Raw genomic sequence first — 13,087 nt, forward strand, 5'->3', positions numbered from 1 at the left:
GAGGAGGCCAGGATGGCTGCACTGAGGGAGGAAGAGGAGCAGAAGAGACGGATGATGAAGGAGAAGATTGAGTCTCTGAGCAGAGACATAACGGCTCTTTCAGACACAATCAGAACCACAGAGGACGAGCTGAGAGCTGAAGACGTCTCGTTCCTGCTCAACTACAAGGCTTCAGTGAAACGAATCCAGCAGCGCCCCCTGCTGGATGATCCACAGCTGGCCTCAGGAGCTCTGATAGACGAGGCCAATTATCTGGGCAACCTGAGCTTCAACATCTGGAACAAGATGAAGGACCTGGTCTCCTACAGTCCTGTGGTTCTGGACCCAAACTCTGCTTATCCATGGCTCGTCCTGTCTGAAGAACTGACCAGTTTGAGAGGAGGAGAGAAACAGAAGCTTCCTGACAATCCAGAGAGGTTTGATAAATACCCCTTAGTCCTGGGATCTGAGGGTTTTAACTCAGGGACTCACAGCTGGGACGTCCTGGTAGGAGACAGTACACGCTGGTTACTGGGTGTGTCAGCAGAACCTCTCCAGAGGAAAGGAAAAGATCTGTCTAGATCATGGACTATAGGGTTCCATGAAGGTAAATACAAAGCAGCGTCACCATCAGGATTATCTGTTCTCTCTGTGGAGAAGATCCAGAGGATAAGAGTGACAATGGACTGGAACAAAAGAAAACTGTCGTTCTCTGATCTTGATACTAACAAACACATTCACACCTTCAGACACACTTCCACTCAGAAGATGTTTCCATACTTTAGCATTATAGATCCCTTGAAGCTGTTACCTGTGAAAGTCTCTGTGACGCTGGATCAGAGCAGATTTCATTCATCATGTTTATTTCTTCAAGAGAAATCTGCTGAATTTAAATGTTGAACTTGTTATTCTAAAGCTTTGTTTATTTCTCCTTTTACTTCTCACTCATTTATATTTCTCCTGTCGACTTTTCCACGTGTGTAAAAAGATTTGATTATTTTCTGATCTTTATCTTTGGTTTGTTTTTTACTTTCATGGAAAATGTTTTCTATCATTTAGATTTTGTGTGGATCCATGAAGTCGAGCAAACTGATGAAGATCCACATAAAAACACATTTATCAATAACAGCTGATCATTGTTCACATTCAACAAACTTTATTAAAACTCACACATGAGACATGATTCATGTTTAATCACATAAAGTCTGTTCACATATGAAATAATCCAACATATATGAACATTTGTCTGTTTGATGTGATGAAGCCAAAATGATTCTGTCTGTAAAAGTGTTTATTCAACAGCAGCCTAGTGATGTGATTTTAATATTGTGATTAAAATAATAAAAACTATTAAACAGAAACAGAGTTTTTGCCTTTTTTAAGTTCTCTGTCATTAAGTAGCATTTGTTGGGATTTTAAATTTAAGTTCGTCTTTGTGTGTGTATCTGTGAAGATGGCAATAGAACTGAACTCTAACAAAAGAAAAGAGGGTCGGGGCATGAGCAGTTTGGGCCAGATATATGGCCTTCAAAAATGATTTATAATAACCGTTGCTGCTTGTAGTTAATCTTGAAGTTAGAATGTGTGTGTGTCACATCGCTGGTCAGTCTCACACTGTCTTGATAAGAGGTCTGATAAGAGCCGCTGCCTGTTGTGGGATTGTGAATCTGTGGCATACAATATACTTAACTTTTTATATTATCGCATATCTCCCTTAGATTCATTCAACATCACACAGATGTGACCCTCAGATAGTTTCAAGTTTTAAATTGAGTTATATATACGTTTATTCTTGAATTATTACTTATTTGAACGTTGGGACCTAATTGTTGTGAACAATAGTTGGGTCTCTGGAGACAAAGATAAGCTTCTACAACTCAGTGTCCCAGGGTGCTTCCACTTCACACCTCGGTGTGAACCTGCCCCTGGACACAGCTTTCAACCCCTAGTGGTCACTGTGTGCCCCCCGACCCATGAGGTCACCAGGACAATAAAAGCCCAGTTCCCCTCTTTTATACTGACCTCTGCAGGAGGAGGAGGTTCCTCTCCCTGCTCCAGCTCTTTGGACCTCCAAGCAGGCCGGCCTGAAGCAGACTGCTGAAACCTTCCAGAAGGCAGCGACACGAGAGCCTGCCTAAGAACTGCAGCACAAGCAACTGGTCACAACACAAAGTCTGACCAGCAGATGCACAACAACAGGAGACACAACCAGCAAGACCAGTTCACTGGACTTTAAACAGCACCTCAAAAAGGACCTTTCCACCTTTTCATGAACTCGTAACATAACTGGGCTGATTCTACGAGGCCTATGCACAGAACTGTTGAACTCTATTCATGTGATGTTTTATAAATTGGATTTGTGTTTTTGTGATATTTGGTAATACGTTACTTGAAAGCTAAGGTTAGTTCTGTGATGCTCTTCGTAGAATCAGAATCTTTCTTTACATGCAACTAACTACTTCCTCTGACCGGCACCAACACCTCACACACTTGTGATCTCAGCCCCATGATCCCAACTCTCCAGGGGGTCTTCTGTCTTCATAGTGGACAGCCGCCATTTTGAAACCTCCCACACGCACACAATGACATTGTGTTAATTTGTTTGCACTTTGCTTCTGTCTCTTTAATGCGACTTCAGCTCTGCAGTTACAATACAGACTCCTCCCCCTGCACTTCCTCACTTTTGTCCACAGGATCTGACACAAACCTCTTCTTGACGAAGTAAATATTTTATCATAACTTATCTTTACTTCAGCAGAACGACCTCTGAACATTGAACACTGAACAGATCACGATCATATTCAAGCAGCTATTTTACAACCAGGTCTCTTGTCTGTGTGAGCTTGTTGCTGCCAAATGACTTTTGACCAGTTATCAAATCCAAGGCTTGAATTACTTTTTACAATCGTGTCCTGATATCGTGTCTTTCCTTCTGCGTCGTGAATGCTTTTTAAGACACTTCACATACAATGTCTTTCCAAATGTTTTTATTGTCTGCCCAGTAACAGCCCCACAGATAACTGCACTATTGCAAATATTTGCACTATTGTTTTTTCTTTAGGTGTATATATATATTTTAGATATATGTATTTCATTTTCTATTTAACATTTTTGAATTCTTTTTTATATTATTTTATTCAATATTTCTTTGCTTGTAGTATTCTGAGCATTGCTATAAGAGCCTGTGACCCAAGCATTTCATTTCCAGCGACTGCTTCATCTAATTATTGTGCATATAACAATAAACTCTTGAATCTTGAACCTTCAGACTCTTTTATCCACACTTACCATCAGCATCTGCAGTTGTGGAAACAAAACAGTGTCTGTCATGAAGCTGCTCATCTCCTGTACAATATAGCTTCCAGCTAACGAACACAATGTTCACCAAGCATGCTAATATTATGTTTCTGTTTCATCAAAACATGTCCTGACTGTGTAAACATTAAGATCCACGAAACCAAAACAAAGAAACAAAACAAAGTCAACAAAGTCACTCTGTCCGACCTCCAGAACTTATCAGACAGCTGCTCGAAATCTACGTGATGTTGAATTAATTTAAGGAAATTAGGTTTTAATACAAAAGTTAGAAATGAGAACAAGTTAACGTACAGTGTATAGTATGTCACAGATTTCACATTCTTCAAAACAGGCAGCAGCTCTTAGCAGACCTTTTATCAAGACAGGTGTGAGACTAAACAACAATGATTAAACACTAGGAAGGAAAAAGTTTATTCTTAAATCATTTGTGTGCAGGCCCTTATCTGGTCCAAACTGTTCATGTCCCCCCCCTCCGAACTTTATTGCATAGAGTTCAGTCAGACCCACACTATATATAAATTTAAATTCCTATCAAGCGCAACAAAATACTACTTCTACGATATTCAGCCCCACTGTTTTGCGCTTCATGACAACATGACCCCTCTCGCCCACAAGATATAATTCATAACTTTGTTTTCCTCTATACAGCGTCTACAGGTCAACTGTGCATTTCCCTTACTAACCATATAAACCAGAAGAACCAGTTCAGACACTTTCCAACTAAAGATCAGGATAAACATGAGGTGATCAGTCACACACTAACCATGAGAACACGTGCTATATACACATTTTAAGGCTATGGAATAAACACAGTGTCAGTAAGGTGTACCTAATATAACAGACAACTGCAACCCACCAACAAAGTTATGTTCCCCCCAAAATTACCATGTTCCTTATTTTTATATATATTTTTTTATCAACAGAAACATTGTGGACCCTAATAAAAAAATCTCTTAGCTAGCAATTCCCCTTCGTGTCAACATGGTCTGTTTAAATCTGTTAACTGGTCTAACTGGTCTCAGGGAATTCGCTGTCGAAACATATTCATGTGATGTTTTATAAATTTGATTTGTGTTTTTGTGATATTTGGTAATACGTTACTTGAAAGCTAAGGTTAGTTCTGTGATGCTCTTCGTAGAATCAGAATCTTTCTTTACATGCAACTAACTACTTCCTCTGACCGGCACCAACACCTCACACACCTGTGATCTCAGCCCCATGATCCTAACTCTCCAGGGGGTCTTCTGTCTTCATAGTGGCCAGCCGCCATTTTGAAACCTCACACACGCACACAATGACTTTGTGTTCATTTGTTTGCACTTTGCTTCTGTCTCTTTAATGCGACTTCAGCTCTGCAGTTACACCACAGACTCCTCCCCCTGCACTTCCTCACTTTTGTCCACAGGATCTGACACAAACCTCTTCTTGACGAAGTTAATATTTTATCATAACTTATCTTTACACCAGCAGAACGACATCTGAACATTGAACCCTCAGCAGATAACGATCATATTCAAGCAGCTATTTTACAACCAAGTCTCTTGTCTGTGTGAGCTTGTTGCTGCCAAATGACTTTTGACCAGTTATCAAATCCAAGGCTTGAATTACTTTTTACAATCGTGTCCTGATATCGTGTCTTTCCTTCTGCGTCGTGAATTATTTTTAAGACACTTCACATACAATGTCTTTCCAAATGTTTTTATTGTCTTCCCAGTAACAGCCCCACAGATAACTGCACTATTGCAAATATTTGCACTATTGTTTTTTCTTTAGGTGTATATATATATTTTAGATAAATATATATTATTTTATATTTTTTGCTTGTAGTATTCTGAGCATTGCTATAAGAGCCTGTGACCCCAGCATTTAATTGCCAGCGACTGCTTCATGTAATTATTGTGCATATAACAATAAACTCTTGAAACTTGAACCTTCAGACTCTGTTCTCCACACTGACCTCAGCATCTGCAGTTGTGGAAACAAAACGATGTTTGTCATGAAGCTGCTGCGTGCTCATCTCCTGTACAATATGCATAGTGTTACTTAGCCTCCAGCTAACAAACACAATGTTCACCAAGCATGCTAACAGTACACGTGCAGACACACCTCTCCATTACATGCAGGTTTACACAAATACAATAATTGGCAACACAACAAACTAACATGGAATTATTAAAACAACATTATATAACATGTACAATAACTTCTGGTGTTATTTAAAACCTAAAACTAACAAAAGTCAGAAGAGCGAAGAAAGTGCGTAGCTTCCCAAGGGGCTGAGAGGTGAACCATCAGATCTCATGCCCACCTGAGTCTGCAGCTCAGCAGGCGTACCACCATCCACTAAACATGTTGGACGTGCTCTTTGCTATCATCAACAACCTGAGACTCAGCAGGATCAGATACCCAGCGAGCGGTCCTGGTATCACTCTGCTCCCTGTGACTCGAGGTACCTGCAGAATCTTAGTTCTGACCAGTAGTGGAAGAAGAGAGGCTGATCTCCTCATCACCATCTCCCCAAGAAGGTAGTGGTAGAAAACTAACAGGCATGATCAAGTTCTGATGAACTGCCTTAATCCAACCTGTTGGATGGCAAATGTTGTATGTTTGAAGACCCCCATTTTGACCCACAACCACATACACCACCCCCTCCCGATGGTCAGCCAGCTTCTTTTGACCTCTCTCCCCTTTGTTCAATAGCAGGACTCTGTCTCCTACTTCAACAGGAAACCCCTTCACCTTCTTGTGATACCCCTCTGCCTGTTTCGCCTGCTGCTTACTGAGCTTCCTCTGAGGCAGTAAGGTTGCCTCCCTCAGGTCCCTTCCTAAAGACTGAACATATGCATCAACATTCACAGTCTCTCCATCCAAGAGAACACTCTCCAACATCCCATCAACAGGTCAGTGAGGAGTACGACCGACCATCTGAAAAGATAGTGGAAACCTGGTAGTCTCAGGAGCCGTGCAGTCAGGGGCCAACGTCAGCGCTTTCAGCATCTGGGACTTTAATGTCCCAGATGTTTACTGTGATGAAGTCAAAATGATTCTGTCTGTAAAAGTGTTTATTCAACAGCAGCCGAGTGATGTGACTTTAATATTGTGATAATAAGAAAATAAGAAAAACTATGAAACAGAAACAGAGTTCTGACCTTGTTTAAGTTGAAATGTAAATATAACATTATCTGTCATTAAGTAGGATTTAACACTCAGATAGTTTCAGGTTTTTAAATGGAGTTATAAATAGGTTTATTCATGAATTATCACTTATTTAAACATTTGGAGCTAATAGTTGTGAACAATAGTTGGGCCGACATGTGAAGACAAAGCCTGAGACCACATGTCTTCTTTGTTCTGGGGACAAAGATGAGCTTCCAGAACTCAGTCTCCCAGGGTGCTTCAACTTCACACCTCGGTGTGAACCTGCCCCTGGACACAGCTTCCAACCCCTAGTAGTCACTGTGTGTCCCCCGACCCATGAGGTCACCAGGACAATAAAAGCCCAGTTCCCCTCTTTTCTACTGACCTCTGCAGGAGGAAGAGGTTCCTCTCCCTGCTCCAGCTCTTTGGACCTCCAAGCAGGCCGGCCTGAAGCAGACTGCTGAAACCTTCCAGAAGGCAGTGTTGGGCAAGGCCCAGTGGTCTGACTTAGAACAAAGAGTCGTAAAACCTTAGGCCAGGCTCGGGTAACCCCTCAGATAAAAATTCCAGCATGGGCCCTTATCTCCATGTGGCAGCAGGTCACTTCCTGGGTCCCCCACGGTAAGCCCGCCCCTGGGGGCCAAATCCTGACAACTCAATTGGCTGGAGGGCCACACTGACCCCTGACCCCTCCTCCCAGGGGGGAGTCACCTGGAACATGACTTAAAAAGGCTGAGCTCACAGAAACCTTTCTCTCTTTTCCTCCGATGCTGATGTGACAACGAGACCCCCCCCCCGGGGTCTCACCAGTTAACCCAGCAACTTAAGGAGGGAACTACTTTTCTCTGTGTCCTCTCTTTCCTCCGATGCTGACGTCGCCACTAGACCCCCCCCGGGGGTCTTCATAGTCGACCCAGTACGCTAATGGAGGCGATAAGACGTTTGTTTTATTCATTTCAATTCATTTCATTCATTTATTCTTTTATCTTAGTTGACGTTTTATTTTGGAAAGGACTTTTCCTGTTTTAACTTGGAAAGATCAAACAGGAAATTGCTCGCTGGACGATCTCAGACTGTTTCCTTTTCCACACGGACTTTACTTTTATTCTTTCTCCACACGATCTACAACGGCAACAAGCAGCCGCACGTTCCTGTGAGTGAGCACGAGCTCCGCTGATGCAGAAGAAGACGAAACCTCATCTCGCCACGGAGCACGACGGATCGGCTCCGGCCCAGCTGCGGTGCTCACGAGAGCCCGCCTGAGAGACTTCAAGCTATTCACTGAACCTCCGGGAGATTCGCGCCGATGCGCATGCACCCCACGAAACCATGGTTACAGTAAGAGGCTTATGTTGTCTGGGCAGATGTTAGTTTTAATACGTAGCGTGTTGTTTTAATACTTGAGTGTATTTTGTTGATGGAACCTCCGAGTTCCATTGTTTTAGCCTGCCACTACTCAGAGCCGCTACTTCCGGTTTCCGGTCAATGTTTGGTGTTACAGTAAATAGGGCCGCGAGAAGCGCCTCCGCCCGCACTGTTAACGTCTGTGTTAGTCTGCAGTGATTTCACCGATCAGAACTTCGGCCCACAACGTTCGCTTGAGGGCTGAGGGGTGAATCACTGTTAATTCATCTCAGGCGTATTTTTAAGAGCTTCTTTGAACTCTCCTTACATGTTTTCTCTCTCTCTCTCCTTCTAAACCGACCTATACACACTTCTGACCTGTATTTATAATACAGGTCATGTCACATAGTTAAATCTATGCTTAGAGAGGCTGAACACATCTGGAAACCATTCGGCCCCCAAAGCCAAGCAGATATAAGAATTCTCTTTGTCTAAAATTTCCTTTGTGTAATTCATGTGACGACCACCAGTGTGCGCTCCGGCCACATGGTGTCATTAACATAGACTCCATCTTGAATAACGCAAGTTAACCCACCATTTTGAGTCTATTATTGCCACGCCTCCGCTCTCTCTCTCCTCCCATCCTGGCTCTAAATTCATAACGGCTCCGCCATCTTGTTTTGTAGTCAATCCGCCATTTTGAGAGTTTTTAGGCCTTGATTCCACGAATCATGATCGGCCTCCATCTTAGATGTGATGTCACTACGCGTCATCGCCACGCCCCTTCTTTTTCTCTCTCTCTCGCACACACACTCTCACACACACACACACACAGACACTTTGATAGACACAGACAGATGCATACACACTCAGAAACACATAGGTGGATACATGTGTCTTCTAAATTGTGATAAATGCTGCTGCTGTTGTGATCTTTGAAATATGGGAGTTTGTTAAGATGATGAATCATTAAATAACACTAACTTTATTTCACACACACACACATAGACACACACACACAGAGAGACATGTTGACACAGACACACACACACATAGAGACAGACATACATAGGTAGACCGCAGGTTGTCCATGTATTTTCTGAATTGTGATAAGTGCTGCTGCTGTGTTTATCTTTGAAATATTGGAGCTTGTTAAAATGAGGAATCATTGAATAACATTATAACTTTATTTCCCCTTTTTAATAAATAATTTTGTAATTAAAGTATCTGTAGTCTGTGATTATTTGTGCATAAGTGTGTGAATACAGCTGGATTATGATTGCCTGTGCTCGAACTTAGAAGCCTTCACTGTTTATTAAGTAATCGTTAATATTAAAATATTGACATTATTAATTTGACATTTATCATTATGAGACTGATAATTATAGCTTGACATCGTTGGTCCCTTGAAACCAGGGTGGTGCCCCCCTTTCTCAATTATTAATATAGATAGTATTATTCTTAAATTGATAATTTTATTGTTTTTGACTAATTATTTTCATTATTCTTGGTTGATAACCTTATCATTGTTAATTGATAGCTTGTACTTTCTAATTGATAATTCCTATTTTCTCATTAGTGGTTTTATTGTTATTTGATTACTGATCATCTTCAATTAATAATTTAATTATTTTTGATAGATAATTTTTATTATTTTAATAATCATATTTCATGATTATTAATAATTAGCCAACGTCAAGTCTACTCCTATTGCACAACAGCAGCGACACGAGAGCCTGCCTAAGAACTTCAGCACAAGCAACTGGCCACGACACAAAGTCTGACCAGCAGATGCACAACAACAGGAGCCACAACCAGCAAGACCAGTTCACTGGACTTTAAACAGAACCTCAAAAAGGACCTTTCCCCCTATTTCACTTCTAACAGTATTAAGAGACAAGCCTAGCTCCCAATCACATTAGTTATCAAAAGGAAGGTTTTCCTGTTGTTATGCACCAAGCTGATTGAGCCATGTTCAGGGCTTCCATTGCACAGGCAGAAGACAGGAAGTGGCGTCAGAGGAGGTTTAGGCTTTTTACCAGGAGGTCTCCTTGGTGCTTTACATCCCATTTGGCTGAGGACTGGCTCAGGATGGAAGAGGAGCTGGAAAGTGTTGCTGGAAAGTTGGATATCTATAAAAAAACATCTTTTAATTTTCTGACACTGTGACAATTTGTTTGCACTTTGCTTCTTTCTCATTAATAAGACTTCATGTCTGCAGTTACGTCACAAACCCCCCCCCCCTGCACTTCCTGTTAATATTTAACTTTTGCAGAACAATGTCTGAACATTGAACCCTCAGCAGATAACGATCATATTCAAGCAGCCATTTTACAACCAAGTCTCTTGTCTGTGTGAGCTTGTTGCTGCCAAATGACTTTTGACCAGTTATCAAATCCAAGGCTTGAATTACTTTTTACAATCGTGTCCTGACACACCAGAGAAACCAGGAAACGTGTGTTCCTCCCTGAAGAGACGCAGGCTGAAAACCAGACGATCACATTCACCTTCCAAACCAAACTATACCAAACCAGACCAAACGTCCTGAGTGAGTCCAGCTACAGGAGAGAGGAGTCAAACAACCTGCCGACGCTCCACACACTGACCGTGAGTTTAACAAACACCTCGACTCAGAGGGGAAGTGAACCTCAGTGAAGTTCATGGAGCTGTGACTGACTGACTGTCTGTTTTCAGCTTCACCTGGAGACTCAATGGCTTCCAGATCAGAAGAGGATCTCTGCTGTCCCGTCTGCCGTGATGTCTTCAGAGATCCTGTTCTTCTGTCATGTAGCCACAGCTTCTGTAAAGACTGTGTGAAGAGCTGGTGGAAAGAGAAAGAAGTAAAAGAGTGTCCACTTTGTAAGAGAAGATCATCAAGGGAAGAACCACCTTGTAACCTGGTGTTAAAGAACCTGTGTGAGACCTTCTTGCAGGAAAGAGATCAGAGTTCTTCACATGCTCTCTGCAGTATGCACTCAAAGAAACTCAGAGTCTCCTGTCTGGACCATCAGGAGCCAGTGGGCCTGTTCAGCAGAGATTCAGAAAAACACACCGGCCACAGATTCAGAACCATCGATGAAGCTGCACAACAACACAAGAAGCAGCTTCAGGAAACTCTGGAGCCCTTGAAGAAGAAGTTACAGAGTTTTGAACGTGTTAAAGTAGAGTTTGAACAAACAGCAGAACACATTAAGGTCCAGGCCGGACTCACAGAGACGCAGATCAAGGAGCAGTTTAAAAAGCTTCATCGGTTTCTTGAGGAGGAAGAGGAGGCCAGGATTGCTGCACTGAGGGAGGAAGAGGAGCACAAGAGTCGGATGATGAAGAAGAAGATTGAGTCTCTGAGCAGAGACATAACGTCTCTTTCAGACACAATCAGAACCACAGAGGACGAGCTGAGAGCTGAAGACGTCTCGTTCCTGCTCAACTACAAGGCTGCAGTGGAACGAGTCCAGCAGCGCCCCCTGCTGGATGATCCACAGCTGGCCTCAGGAGCTCTGATAGACGAGGCCAAACATCTGGGCAACCTGAGCATCAACATCTGGAACAAGATGAAGGACGTGGTCTCCTACAGTCCTGTCGTTCTGGACCCAAACTCTGCTAATCCAGGACTCGTCCTGTCTGAAGATCTGGCCAGTTTGAGAGGAGGAGAGAAACAGAAGCTTCCTGACAATCCAGAGAGGTTTGATCATTTTCACTCAGTCCTGGGATCTGAGGGTTTTAACTCAGGGACTCACAGCTGGGACGTCCTGGTTGGAGACAGTACACGCTGGACACTGGGTGTGTCAGCAGAGTCTGCCCAGAGGAAGGGAAGCAATATGTCTGAAACATGGGGAATATGGTTCTATGAAGGTAAATACACAACAGTGTCACCATCAGGATTAACTGTTCTCTCTGTGCAGAAGATCCAGAGGATCAGAGTGAAACTGGACTGGAACAGAGGAGAACTGTCGTTCTCTGATCCTGATACTAACAAACACATTCACACCTTAACACAAACTTTCACTCACAAGATGTTTCCTTTCTTTAGCACGAAAGATCATCACCCAGTGAAGCTGTTACCTGTGAAAGTCTCTGTGACGCTGGATCAGAGCCGTTAGAGACAAAGATTTTATTCATTATGTTTATTTCTTCAAGAGAAATCTGCTGAATTTAAATGTTAAACTCATTATTCTAAAGATTTGTTTATTTTCTCCTTTTACTTCTCACTCGTTTTTATTTCTCCTGTTGACTTTTCCACGTGTGTTAAAAGATTTAATTATTTTCTGATCTTTATCTTTGGTTTGTTTTTTACTTTCATGAAAATGTTTTCTATCATTTAGATTTTGTGTGGATCCATGAAGTCGAGCAAACTGATGAAGATCCACATAAAAACACATTTATCAATAACAGCTGATCATTGTTGACATTCAATAAACTTTATTAAAACTCACACATGAGACATGATTCATGTTTAATCACATAAAGTCTGTTTACATATCAAATAATCCAACACATATGAACATTTGTCTGTTTGATGTGATGAAGCCAAAATGATTCTGTCTGTAAAAGTGTTTATTCAACAGCAGCCTAGTGATGTGATTTTAATATTGTGATAAAAATAATAAAAACTATGAAACAGAAACAGAGTTCTGATATTTTTTAAGTTGAGATGTAAAGATAACATTATCTGTCATTAAGTTGGATTTAACACTCAGAGACAGTTTCAGGTTGTTAAATTGAGTTATAAATACGTTTATTCATGAATTATCACTTATTTAAACATTGGGAGCTAATAGTTGTGAACAATAGTTGGGCCGACATGTGAAGACAAAGCCTGAGACCACATGTCTTCTTTGTTCTGGGGACAAAGATGAGCTTCCAGAACTCAGTGTCTCAGGATGCTTCCACTTCTCACCTCGGTGTGAACCTGCCCCTGGACACAGCTTCCAACCCCTAGTGGTCACTGTGTGTCCCCCCGACCCATGAGGTCACCAGGACAATAAAACCCCAGTTCCCCTCTTTTCTACTGACCTCTGCAGGAGGAGGAGGTTCCTCTCCCTGCTCCAGCTCTTTGGACGTCCAAGCAGGCCGGGCTGAAGCAGACTGCTGAAACCTTCCAATCAATCAAATTTTTTTTGTATAGCCCATATTCACAAATCACAATTTGTCTCATAGGGCTTTATCATGGTGAGACATCCTCTGTCCTTAACCCTCAGCAAGAGTCTCGACAAACTACTAAAAACCCTTTTAACAGGTAAAAATATGTAGAAACCTCAGAGAGACACATGTGAGGATCCGTCTCCCAGGACGGACACAAGTGCAAAAG

At 42.0% G+C, this 13,087-nt stretch overlaps 1 protein-coding gene across 1 annotated transcript; it reads left to right on the forward strand.

Moving 5' to 3' along the window:
* Positions 1–10,490: 10,490 nt before the first annotated feature.
* On the forward strand, positions 10,491–12,013 carry LOC133014881 (zinc-binding protein A33-like). The gene has a single exon (XM_061082099.1). The coding sequence runs from the start codon at positions 10,491–10,493 to the stop codon at positions 11,877–11,879; it is 1,389 nt and encodes a 462-aa protein (XP_060938082.1). The 3' UTR covers positions 11,880–12,013.
* The last annotated feature ends 1,074 nt before the right edge of the window (positions 12,014–13,087 follow it).

The sequence above is a fragment of the Limanda limanda genome, chromosome 12, assembly GCF_963576545.1.
Source record: "Limanda limanda chromosome 12, fLimLim1.1, whole genome shotgun sequence".
Taxonomy (NCBI): Eukaryota; Metazoa; Chordata; class Actinopteri; order Pleuronectiformes; family Pleuronectidae; genus Limanda; species Limanda limanda.

Excerpts from the sequence above, each read along its gene's own strand:
- LOC133014881 (XM_061082099.1), top strand. The coding sequence starts at position 10,491 with ATGGCTTCCAGATCAGAAGAGGATCTCTGCTGTCCCGTCTGCCGTGAT.